Raw genomic sequence first — 22,000 nt, 5'->3', positions numbered from 1 at the left:
GAGCGTTTCCTGCAGAAAATGAGTTGGAATGCAAAAGAGCTGAAACTTATAGCTGAAATATTTGAAAAAACAGATGAATATATAAATAAATAGCAAATAATTACTGAAAATATAGAAAAGGCAAAATACCTGCTGAAAGTTACAGTTCAAAGTCTTTTAACTGAACTGTTGAAAATCTCTGTCCTTTAAATGTATAATTGGAAAAGTTGAAAGGAAAACTGCATCATCTGAATCAGAGGCGTCAAACACACGACCCGGCACGCCACAGGGTCCAGTCCAACAGAAGAAGAAGAAAATGTTTTTGTTTTCTCCAGATCAAAGTTGGCAAAGCCGGGGACTCGAACCACTGATCCTCTGCTTCTGGGAGACTTGTAAACTATTGATCCACATGAGGTGACTGAAGTTATTGTGTTGCAGAGTGTCTACAAAACCATCTGGTAAACCTCAGCGTGACGGGAGCGTCAGTGCTGTTAATCTGAGGTCTGTAACCAAAGTGACCTGCACACGCGCGCACGTGCACGCCACCATAATAACACGCTAGCGTGGCCGTTCACGTGCGCGGCTGTTTTACGTGCCTGCAGCCTGCAGATAGACACAGACCAACTAGATGCAGAGTTTAGACGGACTCGCTCTCACATTCAGTCGGATTTCAAGACGTCTGAATCTGTGAGACTCGTATCGACCGCAGTTTCTGACAGAAGACAAGATTTCCCACGTTTTGAGCTATAATTTACGGCCAAAGCGTAATTCCGTATGGTAATACCGCCAGTACTTGTATTTAGCATTTCACAGGCCATCACAGAGCGCAGCGAAGCGACTTACCTGTCAGGGTTCTTAAGTTGAGTCAAGGTGTAAAATTAAGCAGCTAAAATGAATGCTGTGAAATGAAAATTGCCACCAGGCGGCAAACAGCTGTTTCTGTGTCCCAGAATGCATTTTGGCACCAGCAAACAGGGAACAATGGCAGATGTGAACTCAAAACTGAAAGTTGACAGTCTCTGAATACGACTGCTGTTGAGTCGCAAAATGTCATTTTAAATGTTTTCTGGAGAGAAGTTGTTGTGTAAGTTTCAAATATGTGGTCGGTTTGTCAAGAATCAGCCGACTTAAAGAGTTAGCAACGGTCCGGAGCAATTAGCCGGGCGGCGGTCACCACCCTGTGCCTCCAGCCGAAAGAGACCCGAGGCCTGTCTCAAGACTCTGGGTTAACATAGCCGGGTTTCCCTCAGTTATCCAGCTGCACTTAACCAGATGTCTGCGGTCTCGCTTTTTGGTCTCACGTAGCCGGTTATCAACTGGTTAAGTCAACCCACGAGTGTCTCATCTAGATCTGTGCTCGTGCACATAAAATGGGCGGAGTTTACTCCGTTTGACCAATCGGCACCAGGGAGAAGCCGAGAGCAACGTATTTTACAACGGAGGAGCAGGCCGTGATCTGAAGAACGTACGACAAATATGGAGAAAGAATACAAGCAAAAAGCAAAATGCAACCCTGCTGCAGCACCAAGAAGCCGCAAGGAATCCTGGCAAAAACATTGCCGACTCCGTCAATGCGTAAATTACTGGGTTTCTAATGTTAAATCACTGTCTCAAATGTATGTTCTTATTTTTTATTATCTTTTCGTTTTAACGTTTAATCTCAATTTAGTTGCAACCCCAGTGGAGCTGGTTAGTTCAAGTTAAAACAAAATACAAGGACGTAGTTCAAAGCGCTTAACCCAGAGTTAATCCAGAAGTCACCTCGCTAAGTTGAAATCCAGCTCTGTGAGACAGACCTCTGAACTCGGCAGGATTCTTCAATGATTCGCTGGATCAGAGTTCTCCGGAGAGGTTATGAGGATCTAACGAGCGATCTTTATTAGTTTATTATTTATTCACAGTAACGTTACGTCAGTTTACCGGAGAAAAAAGTTAAGATTTATAATTTAAGATTTTAATTTAACTTTTGAGCCATAGGCCGTTTACTTAATACCCATACTTCCTGTTTTTTTTTGTATGCAAGCTATAACTAGCATGCAATACGATTTATTAATGTTACAAACTGTTTGTGTTACAAAGTCTTGTGTTGTGGTGTTGAAGAGCGTTAGTTGTGGGTTATCAATTGTTGTTATAAAGTTAAATATGCAACTAAAGTCTCTGACACATAAGTATCCCTTTGCCGATGTACCACAGTCTTCCGTCGTGCCGTAATAGTCGTTCCTCTGGCACTCGTTCTGCATGCCGCTTCCTCAAAACATCACTTATGAAGCTGTTCTAATCTTTCCTAAAGGCTTCATCTTTCTGGGATCTGTGGGGAAGGCCTAGTTTTATTTGTTCCGCCACCTTCCTGCTATTTGGTAGACTGATGTTATCCTGACGGAATGAAAGTCGTATTTCATGTTGACATCTTTTCTTTCGACTGAGTCGTTCATGTTCAAGAATTTCTCGTCTTTCAGTGAGTGTTCTTGTTTTTCATTGTAGGCCAGCTCTGAGAAGTCCTGGTCCTGTTGGCGGATAAGGAGCTCTTCCAGTTTGGCTACAGATATTCTATTGGCCGTTATCTGTGGTCGACCACGCTCATCCATAGGTGCAGTATTGCAGAGAGGTCCGTTTATAGTCCAAGCTGGGCTTGTTAGGACTGCGTAGCGCCCCTCACCTTGACTATTAATCACTCTCAGTGGTTCCATGGCCTTTGGGACATTTGCACCGATCAATAGGCCTACTTCTGCCTTGATGGGCTTTAAGTGGACCTCCTTTAGATAAGACCAGCCTTTTATGTCCATTTCTGTAGGAATGTTCTCTTGACTGACAGGAATGGCATTTTGTGTGAAGACCTCAGGAAGCCTTAAGAAGCTGTCGCCATCAATGCTGCATACTTCCAGTCCTCTTATCACATGGGTTTTCACCGGCTTTTCATGACCCGTCGTTCAAAGTAAGATCTCAGTTTTCTTTCCTCTGACAGACAACTGCTCCGTGACAAAGGTAGCAGTGCTTCCAGGGTCTAGAAACGCATATGTTTCTATCAAACAGCTGCCTTTATGTGCCTTTATCTTTACAGGTACCACTGCTAACTGTCCCCTGTCTGTGCTGCTGATGACACCGTAGTTATTTGTGCTGCCGATGAAACTTTCGCCATGTGATTGCTCCTGGTGTCTGAACCTTGCTTAGCTGCTAGCTTGGTGTTGCCTGGAATAAAGTCATATGCAAGACAGTCGGGTGTTTCTTCTCACAGAAACGACACGTCAGACGTTTCTTACATTCTTTAAGGATAAGGATAAGGATATATTTATTGTCATTGTAAAAAAAACATACAACGAAATTACGTTGGCAACAGAAAGTTAAGACAGCAGTAACATATAAAAACTTGTATGACGTGTAAACTAATTTAAAATGGTGTTTTTAAAATAAAAAATAAAAATAGATAAGACATAAAACACAGGCATCAATGTTTTTAAAGTGCAAAAGTGAGTGTCTGGTGTGAGCTGGGTGGGCTGGTGGGGGTGATGGAGGAAACCGCTTTGGGGTAAAAGCTGTTCCTCAGCCTGTTAGACCGGTTTTAATGGACCTGAATCGTCTTCCTGATGGCAGTGGAACAACCAGGGTGTGTGGTGTCTTTGTACATGTTGCTGGCTTTCTTCTGGCCAGCATACACAGTGTCCAGGTCCTGGAGATTAGCTCCCACAATCCTCTGTGCAGTTCTGACAGTCTGGATCAGGTTCTTCCTGTTCTCTGCTGCGCAGCTGGAAAACCACACAGTGAAGCACTGACAGAGGATGCTTTCTATGACACTTCTGCAGAAGTGTCATACTCATATGGCCTTTGATCAAGCAGACAGAGCAGCTTCAAAGCAGTTTCCTTTAGCAGCTTGACTTTCTCCTCGTGGGGAACCTTTGTTATTATTTCACATGTTTCCATCGCATGATCTCCTTTACAGAAGGCACAAGGTTTGACGAAAGCATCCACGGCTGTGTGGACGCCCACTGGCCTGTCTGCCCTCGGCCTGGCGTTAGTGTTCTTGTAGGTTTCTGTCTTGGGCACAACAGTCGTAGCAAAGCTCTTCTTGCTGCTAGGTCTCGTCTACTGTACGTCTGTTTTGGATATTCTCCGGCTTGTGCTTCCAGCAGGGTCCTGGACATCCCCAAAGACAGGATCTTGAATAATTATGACCTTCCTTTGACCTCCGTTTCCATGAATAGAACAAAGTCGTGGAATTTAGGTCTCTGCTGTGTTCTTTCAGTGATGTCACATACAGTAGAGCGCCATTTCTCTCGAAGTTTAAATGAGAGTTTGAAAACAAGTCTTTTCATGTTAGATGGTGAGTCCAACTCAGACATGTACAGGAGGTCTTGACCTGCATCACCACAGCCTCTTAGAGAGCGTAGCTATGAAGTGCCTTTCCATCATCTCTACGTATTTGTTCCAGTTCAAGGCCTTTTCGACGTATGCAGATATGATCTTGAAATCATCGCCAAAGTGATATTTAAGTAGGCGCTTTGCTTCTTGGTAACCAGTTGTGGCGTTCATGTGAAAGCAGCTTTGAACTCGTTCTTTTGCTGTCCAACTGTATCCTGCTCCAGGAAGTACAGTTGATTCTCGTTGCTTTTGGTTTTGTGCTCGATGTTGTGCTGAAACGCCTTCATAAATGGCCTGAAATGAAGGGGATCACCGTCGAACACCAACACTTCCCTTGTTGGGAGTGTAGATTCTTTCTGCTGCGTCACTAGCAGGTCCATCAAGTCTGTCTGTCTTTGCATGATGTTTGTGAGATCGATGCTCTGCACTATTTCACTTCTAGGAGTATCTTGTCTGTGTGGTCCATCAGAAACCACAGCTCTACCTGTGTGAGGTTTGTTGGAGCCCTTTGCGGTGGCTCGGGCCCTTTTGTGGCGTCGTTCTGTGCTCGGTGTTGAGTGTGCATCGTTTTTTGTAGAGGTGTTTTATGCCATCTTCATGCGTGCTGAAACCACAGAAGAAGATCTGGAAACTGTGGAACCTTTAGAACTTTGAGACCTGCTCGAGCCAGTCTGTGAGACACTGCATCAACCAGAGTCTGTGGATCAGACTGAGGTTTTATCCATTGATCCACCTCACACATGAAATCAGACAGTTTTGGCTCTAACCAGCCCAAGTGTCCGTTCTCTCTCACGTCTTCTGGCAGCAATAACTGAACAGATTCATGGGACCCTTTAAATTCATCAAGCGGTCTTAGAAATTGATTTGCGGCTTCATTAACATTGTCAACATCAGCGCCCTCCTTCATTATTGTTTTCATTTCATTCATTTTACCTTACATTACATTACATGTCATTTAGCTGACGCTTTTTTCCGAAGCGAAAATATTGCTCAATACACCGTAGAGTAGACACAGCAACGGGGAGCGATTAGGAGTTAAGTGTTTTGCTCAAGGACACAACGGCATTCAACGACAATTCATAGACAGTCTGTGGATTTATTTATTTCCGCGTTTGTCCGTTTAACGCTCGTTTACTCACGGTACCGGTAAATTCGGTCCGAGGGCGATGTCTGATTCTGGCTGAAGTCCAGGTCAAGCCGAAGTCCAAAATCCGGCGTTCAGATGGGCTGTTTTTAACTTAATGTAGAGGCGGTCGGTTGCTTAACGCGCTGGGTTCCTTTAAATACTTTTATTATTAAGCAGAAAATAAATAGAAAAACTCTTGTTGAACAAAAAAACCCACTTTGTCCCTAAATTCCTTTCAAAGGGACGATATATCTTAACGCATCTTTGTGCCGTCCTCATGCGTGCGTGCAGTTTAAAATAGGTTGCCCTTCCTCACTCGAAACCAAAACACACCTGGCTCCACTCAGGTGACGTTTATATAATGTTGACACCCCCTGGCGTGCACGTCATCAAAAACATGACCAATCAAACAATCAAAGCAACAGGTAAAACATGACTCATATAATGGCTTCTACACATGTTCATGGATAAAAAGAATAGCAGCAACAACGAGAACAATCATCATCATCATCATTGTATGAATGCATGTTCAATTCAGCTTATTTAGTAGAGCCCAAAATAACAAATTACAAATCAAGCTCAGAGGGCTCTTCAATCCGTACACATAGACGTTCCTGTCCCAGGACCTCACATCGGATCAGGAAAAATCTTTCACAGGGAAAAAAATGGAAATGGAAATTTGAGGCGAGGAAGCACAGAGGCTCCGGGGAAGAAGAAGAGTTAGTAATGTGCATTGAAGAGACATGACTTCATCCAGAAGGACAGAGAGCAGAGAAGAGAGGAGCTTAGTTTATCCTCAGATACACTGAGGATATGAATAATTCCTCCTGATGGACAGGTGGCACCCTGCATGGTAGCTCCTCCCATCAGTGTATGGATGGGTGTGAACAGGTAGGTAGAGAGTCCATACCATTGAACACAACAATACTAATAATAGTCAAAGGCTCTGTTTCCACCTGGCATCGGCTCGTCTGATCTAGATTAGGTTGTACACATTGCTGTTGTTTTTCTATTTGCTTATTTTGCCCTCTATGTCCGTAGCTGCCATGACAACAGACGAGGCAGAGTGCCACCAGAAGAAGCCGAGGCAGCAGGAGGAAGCCGGCCAGGACGCCAGGCCGCCCTCACCGGAGGAGGAGCAGCTCCGGCCTCGCAACCGCAACTCCGCCGGTCGTGGCCTCTCCCGCCTCTTCTCCTCCTTCCTGAAGAGGCGCTCACAGTGTGAGAGCGAGGCGGGAGAGAAGGACGGCAGGAAAGAAGCAGAAGACGCTAAAGCGCCCATCGCTGACCCTGAACCTGAACTGAAGACCGAGGGAGAGGTGGCCCTGGACCAGCACTCAGTGAGCAGCACGGAGGCTCAGGTCAGTCTGCAGCCTCTGAAGCTTCACTCACACATGTTTACTCATGTTTCACTCACACGTTTACTCATGTTTCACTCACACGTTTACTCATGTTTCACTCACACGTTTACTCATGTTTCACTCAGACATGTTTACTCATGTTTCACTCACACGTTTACTCATGTTTCACTCACACGTTTACTCATGTTTCACTCACACGTTTACTCATGTTTCACTCACACGTTTACTCATGTTTCACTCAGACATGTTTACTCATGTTTCACTCACACGTTTACTCATGTTTCACTCACACGTTTACTCATGTTTCACTCACACGTTTACTCATGTTTCACTCACACGTTTACTCATGTTTCACTCACACGTTTACTCATGTTTCACTCACACGTTTACTCATGTTTCACTCACACGTTTACTCATGTTTCACTCACACGTTTACTCATGTTTCACTCAGACATGTTTACTCATGTTTCACTCACACGTTTACTCATGTTTCACTCACACGTTTACTCATGTTTCACTCAGACATGTTTACTCATGTTTCACTCACACGTTTACTCATGTTTCACTCACACGTTTACTCATGTTTCACTCACACGTTTACTCATGTTTCACTCACACGTTTACTCATGTTTCACTCACACGTTTACTCATGTTTCACTCACACGTTTACTCATGTTTCACTCACACGTTTACTCATGTTTCACTCACACGTTTACTCATGTTTCACTCACACGTTTACTCATGTTTCACTCACACGTTTACTCATGTTTCACTCACACGTTTACTCATGTTTCACTCACACGTTTACTCATGTTTCACTCACACATGTTTACTCATGTTTCACTCAGACATGTTTACTCATGTTTCACTCACACGTTTACTCATGTTTCACTCACACGTTTACTCATGTTTCACTCACACGTTTACTCATGTTTCACTCAGACATGTTTACTCATGTTTCACTCACACGTTTACTCATGTTTCACTCACACGTTTACTCATGTTTCACTCACACGTTTACTCATGTTTCACTCACACGTTTACTCATGTTTCACTCACACATGTTTACTCATGTTTCACTCACACGTTTACTCATGTTTCACTCAGACATGTTTACTCATGTTTCACTCACACGTTTACTCATGTTTCACTCACACGTTTACTCATGTTTCACTCACACGTTTACTCATGTTTCACTCACACGTTTACTCATGTTTCACTCACACGTTTACTCATGTTTCACTCACACGTTTACTCATGTTTCACTCACACGTTTACTCATGTTTCACTCACACGTTTACTCATGTTTCACTCACACGTTTACTCATGTTTCACTCACACGTTTACTCATGTTTCACTCAGACGTTTACTCATGTTTCACTCAGACGTTTACTCATGTTTCACTCAGACGTTTACTCATGTTTCACTCAGACGTTTACTCATGTTTCACTCACACGTTTACTCATGTTTCACTCACACGTTTACTCATGTTTCACTCACACGTTTACTCATGTTTCACTCACACGTTTACTCATGTTTCACTCACACGTTTACTCATGTTTCACTCACACGTTTACTCATGTTTCACTCACACGTTTACTCATGTTTCACTCACACGTTTACTCATGTTTCACTCACACGTTTACTCATGTTTCACTCAAACATGTTTACTCATGTTTCACTCACACGTTTACTCATGTTTCACTCACACGTTTACTCATGTTTCACTCACACGTTTACTCATGTTTCACTCACACGTTTACTCATGTTTCACTCACACGTTTACTCATGTTTCACTCACACGTTTACTCATGTTTCACTCACACATGTTTACTCATGTTTCACTCACACGTTTACTCATGTTTCACTCACACGTTTACTCATGTTTCACTCACACGTTTACTCATGTTTCACTCAGACATGTTTACTCATGTTTCACTCACACGTTTACTCATGTTTCACTCACACGTTTACTCATGTTTCACTCACACGTTTACTCATGTTTCACTCACACGTTTACTCATGTTTCACTCACACGTTTACTCATGTTTCACTCACACGTTTACTCATGTTTCACTCACACGTTTACTCATGTTTCACTCACACGTTTACTCATGTTTCACTCACACGTTTACTCATGTTTCACTCACACGTTTACTCATGTTTCACTCACACGTTTACTCATGTTTCACTCACACGTTTACTCATGTTTCACTCACACGTTTACTCATGTTTCACTCAAACGTTTACTCATGTTTCACTCAAACGTTTACTCATGTTTCACTCACACGTTTACTCATGTTTCACTCACACGTTTACTCATGTTTCACTCACACGTTTACTCATGTTTCACTCACACGTTTACTCATGTTTCACTCACACGTTTACTCATGTTTCACTCAGACGTTTACTCATGTTTCACTCAGACGTTTACTCATGTTTCACTCACACGTTTACTCATGTTTCACTCACACGTTTACTCATGTTTCACTCACACGTTTACTCATGTTTCACTCACACGTTTACTCATGTTTCACTCACACGTTTACTCATGTTTCACTCACACGTTTACTCATGTTTCACTCACACATGTTTACTCATGTTTCACTCACACGTTTACTCATGTTTCACTCACACGTTTACTCATGTTTCACTCACACGTTTACTCATGTTTCACTCACACGTTTACTCATGTTTCACTCACACGTTTACTCATGTTTCACTCACACATGTTTACTCATGTTTCACTCACACGTTTACTCATGTTTCACTCACACGTTTACTCATGTTTCACTCACACGTTTACTCATGTTTCACTCAGACATGTTTACTCATGTTTCACTCACACGTTTACTCATGTTTCACTCACACGTTTACTCATGTTTCACTCACACGTTTACTCATGTTTCACTCACACGTTTACTCATGTTTCACTCACACGTTTACTCATGTTTCACTCACACGTTTACTCATGTTTCACTCACACGTTTACTCATGTTTCACTCAGACATGTTTACTCATGTTTCACTCACACGTTTACTCATGTTTCACTCACACGTTTACTCATGTTTCACTCACACGTTTACTCATGTTTCACTCACACGTTTACTCATGTTTCACTCACACGTTTACTCATGTTTCACTCACACGTTTACTCATGTTTCACTCACACGTTTACTCATGTTTCACTCAAACGTTTACTCATGTTTCACTCACACGTTTACTCATGTTTCACTCACACGTTTACTCATGTTTCACTCACACGTTTACTCATGTTTCACTCACACGTTTACTCATGTTTCACTCACACGTTTACTCATGTTTCACTCAGACGTTTACTCATGTTTCACTCACACGTTTACTCATGTTTCACTCAGACATGTTTACTCATGTTTCACTCACATGTTTACTCATGTTTCACTCACACGTTTACTCATGTTTCACTCACACATGTTTACTCATGTTTCACTCACACGTTTACTCATGTTTCACTCACACGTTTTACTCATGTTTCACTCACACATCTCACACTCACACACTCACACACACACACACACACACACACACACACACTCACACACAGACACGCACACACGCACACACTCACACACACACTCACACACACACACACACACACACACACTCACACACACACACACTCACACACACACACACTCACACACACACTCACACACACACACACTCACACACACTCACACTCACACACACTCACACACACTCACACACACTCACACACACACTCACTCACACACACACACACACACACACACACACACTCACACACACACTCACACACACTCACACACTCACACACTCACACACACACACACACTCACACACTCACACACACTCACACACTCACACACACTCACACACACTCACACACTCACACACACTCACACACACTCACACACTCACACACACACACACACACACACACACACACGCAATGGCGAACACGTTGCTGCAACATGTTGCAGCAACGTGTTCGCCATTGCTCACATTACAATTCAGGCAGTTTAATTTGATGTGAACAGGTAGGTGTGTTGTCTCTTAGGTTGGCATGAACAACATTTATATCCATCAGTAAAGAGGTAAAGATTCCCTTCATACAAGGACAAAAACATAGAAAAGCAACAGATTGAAGTGTTTAGTGGGAAAACCACAGATCAGAGTCTAAATGCTCACTCACATATGTATGAGTGTGAAGACGGCCTTGTAATTAAAGAGTCTCTCAGGCCATCCAGGTAGAGAAGAAAGAAGCCGAGGAAGAGAAGGAGGAGGAGGGTGGAAAAGACAAAGACAACGACAAGGAGAAAGAAGAGGAGGCTGCCGTGGAGAAGGAGGACAAGGAGAAGGAGGAGGAGGGGGAGGAGAAGGAGTCTGGCCCTGAAGGAGGCATTCAGAGAGAGGAGGAGGAGAAGATGACAGAGGAAGAGGCCAAAGCTCCCAAAGCTCCACGTCGACCCCGGACCATGCAGATCAGGGTCACCCTGTTGGACGACGCGCTCTACGAGTGTGAGCTGGACGTGAGTGCTTTCCACCTGTCTTCTTGCATGTGCACAATTTAAAATGGCTCAATGATGATGAACAATCAACCATTATAACTCCTCCCACTGGGGAAACTGGAACCACCATGCTAAATGTCCTGAGCATTAATGTATAAATCAATTTCTGCAGTAATTTGCTAGACATTTCTTGATTTCAGCTTCTAAAATGTGAGAATTGGTTATTTTTCTTGTAATGTAAGGAAATATCTTTGGCTTCAACATTTGTCAACAGTTCTGTGAATTCTAGCAATCTGCAATGATCGCGATTGTGTAACATTTTAAAGACTAAATAGTGGAGGAAATAATCAGCAAATTAATGAATAGCGATGACCTCGCTAAGTGCAGTGCTGCTATCCACACGTCTGGACTCCCACAGGATCTGCAGCTGGAAGGACCAGGACCAGAGCGTCTCCTTTTAGTCATCTGTGTTTAAAAAGTTGTACTTAAAGGAAGTAAAATGATTAAAAACCGCAAGACAGCCAGGAGCCAACAGGCGGAGAGGAGTAGACCAGAGAAAAGCTCATCAACAGCAGCAACAGGAAACCAAGAATACAACCAATAATTTCAAAAACAGGATGCTTTCCAATGTATAAAACAAAGGCTAGATAAAACATACGTTTAAAATCAACGTCAAATTTAAATAGGACAAAAGTGCTTATTAAAAAATAGATTAGAAACGTAAAAAAAATGATATACGTTGGAATATACAACACATCAAAATCCAAATAAGTGCTTGTGAAGTGAATAAATACTATAAAATACACCACATCTAAATCAAAGTAAGAACTTTAAAAGTAATTAGCTGTACACAGAGAAATAATTACTATTTAATTAATTCATTTACACCGCATCTAAGTAAAAAAAGTGCTTGAAATAAAAATAGAAAACATAAACCGTGAGACAAACGGCTAAACTACAAAAGAAGTACTTCAAAATAACAATAAAACTAATGCAAACAAATCCAATACAAAGTGAAAGGCCACGCTCCATCAAGAACACTGTGGAGTCCTCGAACTGCCCGTAGTCCTCATGGGGGTCTGTAGTCCTCATGCGGGTCTGTAGTCCTCATGCGGGTCTGTAGTCCTCATGGGGGTCTGTAGTCCTCATGGGGGTCTGTAGTCCTCATGCGGGTCTGTAGTCCTCATGGGGGTCTGTAGTCCTCATGGGGGTCTGTAGTCCTCATGCGGGTCTGTGGTCCTCATTGGGGATCTGTAGTCCTCATGGGGGTCTGTAGTCCTCCTGGGGGTCTGTAGTCCTCATGGGGGTCTGTAGTCCTCATGGGGATCTGTAGTCCTCATGGGGGTCTGTAGTCCTCATGGGGGTCTGTAGTCCTCAGTCCTCATGGGGGTCTTAGGCTTAGGGTCATGGTGAGGCTTAGGCTCAAGATTAGGTTTAGGGTCAGGATTATGTTTAGGGTTAGGGTTAGGTTTAGGGTCAGGTTTAGCTTTAGGGTTAGGTTTTCGGTCAGGGTTAGGCTTAGGGTCAGGTTTAGCTTTAGGGTCAGGCTTAGCTTTAGGGTCAGGGTTAGGTTTAGGGTCAGGGTTAGGCTTAGGGTCAGGCTTAGCTTTAGGGTCAGGGTTAGTTTTAGGGTCAGGTTTAGCTTTAGGGTCAGGGTTAGGCTTAGGGTCAGGTTTAGCTTTAGGGTCAGGGTTAGGCTTAGGGTCAGGTTTAGCTTTAGGGTCAGGGTTAGGTTTAGGGTCAGGTTTAGCTTTAGGGTCTTGGTGAGTCTTAGGGTCAGGCTTAGCTTTAGGGTCAGGGTTAGGCTTAGGGTCAGGCTTAGCTTTAGGGTCAGGGTTAGCTTTAGGGTCAGGGTTAGGCTTCGGGTCAGGTTCAGCTTTAGGGTCAGGGTTAGGCTTAGGGTCAGGCTTAGCTTTAGGGTCAGGGTTAGGCTTAGGGTCAGGTTTAGCTTTAGGGTCTTGGTGAGTCTTAGGGTCAGGCTTAGCTTTAGGGTCAGGTTTAGCTTTACGGTCAGGGTTAGGCTTAGGGTCAGGTTTAGCTTTAGGGTCAGGGTTAGGCTTAGGGTCAGGCTTAGCTTTAGGGTCAGGCTTAGCTTTAGGGTCAGGGTCAGGCTTAGGGTCAGGTTTAGCTTTAGGGTCAGGGTTAGGCTTAGGGTCAGGCTTAGCTTTAGGGTCAGGTTTAGCTTTAGGGTCAGGCTTAGCTTTAGGGTCAGGCTTAGCTTTAGGGTCCGGCTTAGCTTTAGGGTCAGGCTTAGCTTTAGGGTCAGGGTTAGGCTTAGGGTTAGGGTTAGGTTGCAGTAGCAGAAGCGCCATGTCCAGCACATTACTGAATACATTGTTCTTCATGTGATTATTCAGTGTCTTGTTCTCTGCATGTATGTGTGTGTCAGAAACACGCAAAAGGTCAGGAGCTCTTCATGAAGGTGTGTGACCACCTCAACCTGCTGGAGAAGGACTACTATGGCCTGGTCCTCTGTGAGATGGCCACCATGAAGGTGAGCATCATTAGCGCTCCGACCATTCCCACCTCAGGGTTGGATTACAGTTTTTGTCCGTTGCTTGAACACTAGAGACACATGCTTAAACCAAAGTAACATAACTTGAAGTTGTTGTTACTTTACCTTAAACAAAGTGTAACCATACCTTAAACAAAAGCGCTGCTTTGCACTTTAGTTGTAATTCTGTAACACACTGCTCCTTTCTGCAAAACACTTCCTCTTAGACACTACACACTATTTTATACATAAGACATTTAGTTCAAAAATGAAATCTCAGGGTACCATTGGAAAAACACATCGATTCAAAATACAGCACACATTGGTTAATTGAAAAGACATAGACACACACTTGAAAACACCAATCAGCCAGCTACAAAAAGGCCTCAGTTAAGCCATTTTGACAACTTTGCAAGCATGGAGGCAGTGAGAGCGAGAGGCAGAGGAAGAGGAAGAGGAGGACAGAGAGAGAGAGGAGGACGTGGTCAAAGAGGCCACGCAAGGACATTGATGTGATGTTGATGAGATCCTGTGACCTCAACAGACGGCAGGATCCATGAGCACACTTGCGCACAATTGTGTTTTTCTGTGTTTACAGTAGTGTATTGTTTGTTTTATTTTTGATTTAACTGAATTTACTGTACTGTAAAATATACTAATGTAATGATATGGAATTCAATATTTCATTTTTTTGGTTGTTGTAAAAACATGCCCTCTATGGAACATTGAAAACATTGAAAACAAAAGACTGCAGTTTTTTAAATAAAGTAGACTAGTGTGTTGCTGCTGATCTAAAAGCGTATTCATATGATGCAAGTGGGTATCATTTTGTCATCAGGGTGACATTTTGACAAAGGATTGTTAGGTTTTGATAGCAGAGTTTCAATTTGACACAGATGTGAATGGTTTATTTCCCAATGTTGTGTCTTATTTGCTTGTGTGTAGAGTTTAGACACAATGAGCCAAATTTAGCAAAACGTGTGTAACCATTAGGCAAAAACTGTAAGACCAGAGGCCAGCTCTTTAAATTAAAATGTCATTGGTTTGAGTGACCTGTGGCCCTCAGCGTTGGAGGACTTCTTACACTGAACAGAGTTTGATGATCTCATGCTACATCCCTCATTTTCTGACCAGACTTGGATGGACCTAACCAAGGAGATCCGCAGGCAGGTACAAGGTGAGTGGAACATTACCTACAAATGCATTGTCTGTTCTCATTTACAAGCTTCTAATTCATGTTAACAGTTATTTCATCACACCCTCCTTTTCTTTCTTAAGGTGCCAACTATAATTTCACCTTTAATGTGAAATTCTATCCACCAGACCCAGCCCAACTGTCTGAAGACATAACAAGGTACTGCATGGGTTCCTGTCAACTACTACCTGCTACTCTCAGTTTATTGTTTATTGTTATCAAATGCCCAATATAGACCGGGTTCATTTCTCCAGATGAGGATACTGTATATTAGGTGGCATATTAGGAGATTTCTGTGATTTCAAACGGTGAACGATGCAGGCGTCTGATCATATAACTAACAAGCCAACAGAGTAAGCACCAACATGAATTACACTCAAACAATCAATGAACCAGGATGTGAAGCAAATATATATTTGTTGTCAATATCTGATAACAAGTTCCCATGTTAGTCTTTAACCTCTGGAAGTCAGCCTCAGTGACTCTAGCCTGCTTGGCATCAGCTGAAAAACATTGTTTCATTTCCTTGGAGCTGATTGAATACCACATTACAATGAAGCCTTTAGAATCAAACATATTGTCATCCTCATCAAACATATCAAACATATTGTTATCATGACTCACACGTCCATACAGAGTCCAGATGATCCCTTTGTGTGCATTGCAGGTACTACCTGTGTCTCCAGCTGCGAAAGGACATCCTGCAGGGCCGCCTTCCCTGCTCCTTCGTCACCCTGTCTCTGCTCGGATCCTACGCCCTGCAGTCGGAGCTGGGCGAGTACGACCCTGAGGTGCATGGCAACGAATACACTAAGGATATGAAGATGGCCCAGGGCCAGACCAAGGAGCTGGAGGACAAAATGATGGAGCTGCACCGCACATACAGGTCCAAACTTATTCTTCACCCAATCCACCAAATAAGTGGATTTGTATAACAATTGTGTTATTAAGTCAAACCCCGTATTCAAAATGTTACATATTCGATTCAATTCAGTTTATTTTGTATAGCCCAAAATCACAAATACAAGATTTGCCTCGGAGGGCTTACACATAACATCCTGTCCCAGGACCTCACATCAGATCAGGAAACCCGACTCAAATAAAGATGTAAAAGATGTAAAAGTACATAGCTATTGTCTGCAAAATGCACTTAAGTATTTACATTAAAAGTACTGATGATGATGGTGCACCTGACTCGAAGGTATCTGTATGAATGGAGTTACTAAGTGATCATGAAAAGATCAGTTATAACGCCTGAGTAAATGCACCTCACTTTAACTTTTGACGACTCAACTGAACCAAGCGCATGAATGCATTATGTGTAAACGTGAACAACATGACAAGGGAAGGCTTCAATAAAAGATCAATGAGAGGTGAGGGAAAGAGACACTTCCCCTGCTCTTCCAAAAAAGTCCATCGTTGAGTGATTTAATGAGAGCTTCCATAGTGATAAAGTGTCAAAATGTGAACTCCTTCCAGCATTTGTGCCACAGCATGGTCACAGTAACAGGAGCAGAGACGTTGTGTGTCTGTGGTGTTGTGGCAGGTCCATGAGTCCAGCCCAGGCAGACCTGATGTTCCTGGAGAATGCCAAGAAACTCTCCATGTACGGAGTGGACCTCCATCAGGCCAAGGTGAGCACTGGGAGCAGGACGCAGGTTTGCAGGTGTCCCCTGTCAATATTTTGGGTGGACAGTATCGTCCCTATCAATATGTAAGCAAACTTGCTGTATGGACAAATATGCTTCTGGTGTGACATTGATGATGTCACCACGGTCCGGACCTGGGTAATAATTTCCTCTCTGCATCTCTCTACATCTGAATGACGTGACAGCGCTGAAAGCTGACAGCTGTCAATCAGACAGCTGTCAATCAGACAGCTGTCTGTGGAAGGCCGAGTGCAGCTGTTATATTTAGTTGACGTATCTTTTACAATTAAAGCGTTTGATGGAATAGTTATGGAGCAAAGATAAGACTACCGATATGAATGTTGATGATTAAGTGGATCTAGCCTCTCATTAGTGGTGATGAACAATTGTGAGATTTATGTCTGATCAGAAGTATGTGTGCTGAGTTTTGAAAATGTGACATAAAAGTATATGAGTATATGAGTTCAAATGAATTAATGTATCATTGAGGTGAATCATTCAATTCCGTATATTGTGGATAGCCCAGAATCACAAATTACACATTATCCTGTGAGGGTTTACGATCTGTACACATCCCTGTCCCGGGACCTCAGCTGACGCAGCAGATATAACTTGTTTGATGTTTGTTAAATTGTTAAATGTTTGGCAAAGGTTAAGTGTCAAGTCTTTCTTTAGATCCAAGTATCCGTCATGTATCAAGTAGAAGATACAATCCACTCGATCGGTTTTTAAGGCTCTACATTGACAAACGGCGTAGCTGTCAAAATAAAAAGTAAAGCTCCTGTTAGGTGCTCTGTCTGTTGGTCGTGTAATGCCATGAGAGGAGCACAGCAGGGAGACACGTGACTGCTGAGGTTTCACAGCTGAAATCAGGTCAATCTGTTTATGTCATAGGGATTTAAGCCGCTTTGAAAGGAGGACGGTGCTGCCTCCGTCTGGACGGTGCTGAGCAGTGCAAGGAAGCTGCGTCATCCTTCCTCAGACACAAAGCAGACACAAATCATAAAAAGATTTATAATTTGAAGATTTGAAAAGTCAGAAATATGAAAAGTCATACCATGTGTAAGTAGCTGAATATTTCAATAATTGAACTTTTTTCTGTATATGAAAATATGAAGGAGTAGATATGGTCCAAAATACGTACGGAAGAAACAGTTGAATAAGTTGAATAAAGATTTGAAGAACAATAGTTGGAATGCTGAAGCATTTCAACTAATTAACTGGACAAGGAATAACATTGTAATGTTAAAAGTAAATGTACAATTTTATTGTCTGATAATTGTCTGATAATCAGGTTAATTTAAATGAAGGGGATGCAGACAGAACTATTTAGTTGATTAGCTCCCCATCAGCCCGTGTGACTCCTGTGGGTCTTTGTAGTCCTGGGGATGAGAGAGTCAGGGCCAGTGGAGGTCCTGGTCTGTGTTTACTGCGGCTGGAAGGAACCGTTCTTGTGGCAGGAGGTCTTGGTTCTGATGGAGCGCAGCCTCCTGCCAGAGGGAAGGGACTGCAACCGTTTGTGTCCAGAGTGAGAGCGAGCAGCTACAATGTTACCTGGAGGATCCAGTATCCTGGAGGCAAACAAGTCCTGGAGGGATGGCAGTGCACCATCATGGTCTTTGGCATAGTGAATTTCTTCAGCTGCCTCAGGAAGAACATCCTCTGCTGGGCCTTCATTGTAATGGAGCTGATGGTCAGCTCCCACTTAAGGTCCTGGGTTAGGATGGAGCCCAGGAAGACACAGGACTCCAGAGCTTTGATGGGGGAGTCACACAGGGTGCTAGAGAGTCACACAGGGTGCTAGAGAGTCACACAGGGTGATAGAGAGTCACACAGGGTGAGAGGGAGTCACACAGGGTGATAGAGAGTCACACAGGGTGAGAGGGAGTCACACAGGGTGAGAGGGAGTCACACAGGGTGCTAGAGAGTCACACAGGGTGAGAGGGAGTCACACAGGGTGAGAGGGAGTCACACAGGGTGATAGAGGGTCACACAGGGTGAGAGGGAGTCACACAGGGTGCTAGAGAGTCACACAGGGTGCTAGAGAGTCACACAGGGTGCTAGAGAGTCACACAGGGTGAGAGGGAGTCACACAGGGTACTAGAGAGTCACACAGGGTGATAGAGGGTCACACAGGGTGCTAGAGAGTCACACAGGGTGATAGAGGGTCACACAGGGTGATAGAGGGTCACACAGGGTGCTAGAGAGTCACAGAGGGTGATGGGGAGTCACACAGGGTGATGGGGAGACACACAGGGTGATAGAGGGTCACACAGGGTGATGGGGAGACACACAGGGTGATAGAGGGTCACACAGGGTGATGGGGAGACACACAGGGTGGTAGAGGGTCACACAGGGTGAGAGGGAGACACACAGGGTGATAGAGGGTCACACAGGGTGGTAGAGGGTCACACAGGGTGATAGAGCGTCACACAGGGTGATAGAGGGTCACACAGGGTGATAGAGGGTCACACAGGGTGATGGGGAGACACACAGGGTGATAGAGGGTCACACAGGGTGATGGGGAGACACACAGGGTGGTAGAGGGTCACACAGGGTGAGAGGGAGACACACAGGGTGATAGAGGGTCACACAGGGTGGTAGAGGGTCACACAGGGTGATAGAGCGTCACACAGGGTGATAGAGGGTCACACAGGGTGATAGAGGGTCACACAGGGTGATGGGGAGACACACAGGGTGATAGAGGGTCACACAGGGTGATGGGGAGACACACAGGGTGATGGGGAGACACACAGGGTGGTAGAGGGTCACACAGGGTGAGAGGGAGACACACAGGGTGATAGAGGGTCACACAGGGTGGTAGAGGGTCACACAGGGTGATGGGGAGACACACAGGGTGATGGGGAGACACACAGGGTGGTAGAGGGTCACACAGGGTGAGAGGGAGACACACAGGGTGGTAGAGGGTCACACAGGGTGATAGAGGGTCACACAGGGTGATGGGGAGTCACACAGGGTGATGGGGAGTCACACAGGGTGATGGGTGCTGGTGGGGCTATATTGTTCGTGAGATCCATAACCATCTCCACTGTCTTCAGAGCGTTGAGCTCCAGGTGGTTCTGGCTGCACCAGGTCACCAGGTGCTCAGGCTCCCACCTAAAGGCAGACTCGTCCCCTCCAGAGATGAGTCCAGTGAGGCTGTCATTTGTGAACTTCAGGAGCTTGATGCCTGGTGGCTGGAGGAGCAGCTGTTTGTACAGAGAGAAGAGCAGAGGGGAGAGAACGCAGCTTTGGGGCTCTCGGTCCAATTCTTTGGGTCTATACCCAAGTTTTATGGACAGCTGAAGTGAACAGAATTATGTAGGCCATCCCAATGACGGGGCCTTTAAAACCAAGTTAGGTGTGAACCCAAAATCACTTTTATGATCAAGAAATGACTGGAGGCTGAAGAAGCCTCGTGATGGAACACACCTTAACAAACGCAACATCTTACTTTGTGTGTGTAGTACATTCCAGGCTCTCACAGAAGGTATTGTCTTTCTGCTGAATGTTCGCTCAATGGGAATCTTTCTGTCTCTGTTAGGATCTGGACGGTGTCGACATCATGCTAGGGGTTTGCTCCAGTGGCCTGATGGTTTACAAAGACAAACTGAGGATCAACCGCTTCCCCTGGCCCAAAGTCCTCAAGGTCTCCTACAAACGCAGCAGCTTCTTTATCAAAATAAGACCATCTGAGGTACTTCATATCCACAAACATCCATTCACTTGTGTTGTTAATTATTTATCAAACACTGAACTCACCCTAATCATAAATGATACCATAAAGCTAATTGTGTCAGTAATCTTTTTAGGTTTGTTTTTCTTGTTTCAACAGGTGGAACATTATGAGAGTGCAATTGGCTTCAAACTACCCAATTATAAGTCGGCCAAGAAGCTGTGGAAAGTGTGTGTAGAACATCACACCTTCTTCAGGTAGGGTGTGGTAGTCTTGAAGTCCTTGTGTTGTCATGGCTGTGCGGTGTATAGGGAACTGTGGCTATTTTGCTAAATATGCGTGTTTGCTGTCTGACCCAGGGTCAGATCAGAAGATCAGTATCAGTGATCTTTGTCTGCAGGCTGACTTCCACTGAGATGGCCACCACTCCCAGGACCTTCATGGCGTTGGGCTCTAAGTTCCGCTACAGTGGCCGGACTCAGGCTCAGACCAGACAGGCGAGCTCTATGATCGACAGACCAGCTCCTCTGTTCCAGCGCTCGTCCAGCAAGAGGAACTCTCGCAGCCTGGATGGAGGTACGGTGTTGCACCTGTTGTGTGTGTGTGTGCGTGTGTGTGTGTGTGTGTGTGTGGGAGGGGGAGGGGGGGATTAGAAATATGCTCATGCAGTCAATAGATAACTACATCATTAGATAATTGATTTCGGAGGTGTTCTGGGCCGAGTAAAATAACTTTGGTCTTTTCAGAGTTCAGCAGCAGAAGGTTACAGGTCATCCACTCTCATCCACTGTCTTCACCCTCTATCTGCTTCCCCTGGGAAATATAATCAGCAGGCATGGGGTATCCTATCACTGCTATGCTGATGACACACAGCTCTATAGGAGGACAACCCCCACTTCTTCTGCTTCCCACTCTATATCCACACTCACCACCTGCCTGGAGGACATGGAGACGTGGATGAAACTCAACTTTCTTCAACTAAACAGTTCAAAAACAGAAGCCATCCTAGTTGGCACATTACATCAGCTCCGCTATTCCACCGTCACCTAAGCTGGGATTTAAACCACCAATCCTCTGATCCAAAGACAATCATGATCCACCACTGATCCACAGTCACAATTTATGGGACCTCTGATATTACTCAAAATGTTGCTCAGCTAGCATATTCATTGGTAGTGTTGATGAGGTTTTGGCGGTCACCGAGGAGTTCCTTGAGTTGATCCCTATGACAGTCACCACTACAATGAATTATATTTTTGGCACTCTCGTAGAAGGGTCAGACCGGGTCAGAGTGGACTGGACCCGTGCTGTCTCTGTGGGGCTACAGACGGGCTCCATCAATGTCTGGGAGCAAAACAGGCGTAGTAACGAAATTCTGGAAGAAAGTACAAGCTGCAAATGGAGGATAATGTTTATGGACATTTCACTGTATTTTTCACCACGAGGCTTTGTGTTGCAAGTTGTTTAAAATGGACCACGTGATGAAAGTAGCGTCACAAAGCGAGGGAATCTGCAGGGGAGTGCCCAGGCAGACAAACAATGGGCTGATGTCTGAATTTTTGGTCAATTGGTTTCTAGTTTATTCTTAGCACTATTATGCTGTGATTTTACTGGTCCGGCCCACTTCAGATCTAAATG

The 22,000-nt window shown here is 44.3% G+C and overlaps 1 protein-coding gene across 9 annotated transcripts in view; it reads left to right on the top strand.

Annotated features, from left to right (window-relative positions):
• The window catches only part of epb41a (erythrocyte membrane protein band 4.1a), an 81,848-nt gene that overhangs the window by 17,280 nt on the left and 42,568 nt on the right, over positions 1-22,000 (top strand). For 8 of the 9 annotated variants that reach the window (XM_068599120.1, XM_068599115.1, XM_068599118.1 and 5 more), the window contains exons 2-11: positions 6,500-6,819; positions 11,079-11,369; positions 13,738-13,842; positions 14,977-15,019; positions 15,121-15,196; positions 15,705-15,923; positions 16,584-16,671; positions 20,231-20,383; positions 20,522-20,619; positions 20,763-20,938. In XM_068599120.1, coding sequence (XP_068455221.1) covers positions 6,505-6,819; positions 11,079-11,369; positions 13,738-13,842; positions 14,977-15,019; positions 15,121-15,196; positions 15,705-15,923; positions 16,584-16,671; positions 20,231-20,383; positions 20,522-20,619; positions 20,763-20,938 — 1,564 coding nt within the window. In that variant the 5' untranslated portion in view covers positions 6,500-6,504. The remainder of the gene's footprint in view (positions 1-6,499; positions 6,820-11,078; positions 11,370-13,737; positions 13,843-14,976; positions 15,020-15,120; positions 15,197-15,704; positions 15,924-16,583; positions 16,672-20,230; positions 20,384-20,521; positions 20,620-20,762; positions 20,939-22,000) is intronic. The other variant, XM_068599122.1, reaches the window with a different exon arrangement.

The sequence above is a fragment of the Clinocottus analis genome, unplaced genomic scaffold (assembly GCF_023055335.1).
Source record: "Clinocottus analis isolate CAN_PGR_092001 unplaced genomic scaffold, fCliAna1.0.p SCAF_43, whole genome shotgun sequence".
NCBI classification, from domain to species: Eukaryota; Metazoa; Chordata; class Actinopteri; order Perciformes; family Cottidae; genus Clinocottus; species Clinocottus analis.
Note: the sequence above shows the minus strand (reverse complement) of the source record. Positions and strands in the feature narration are given on the sequence as shown.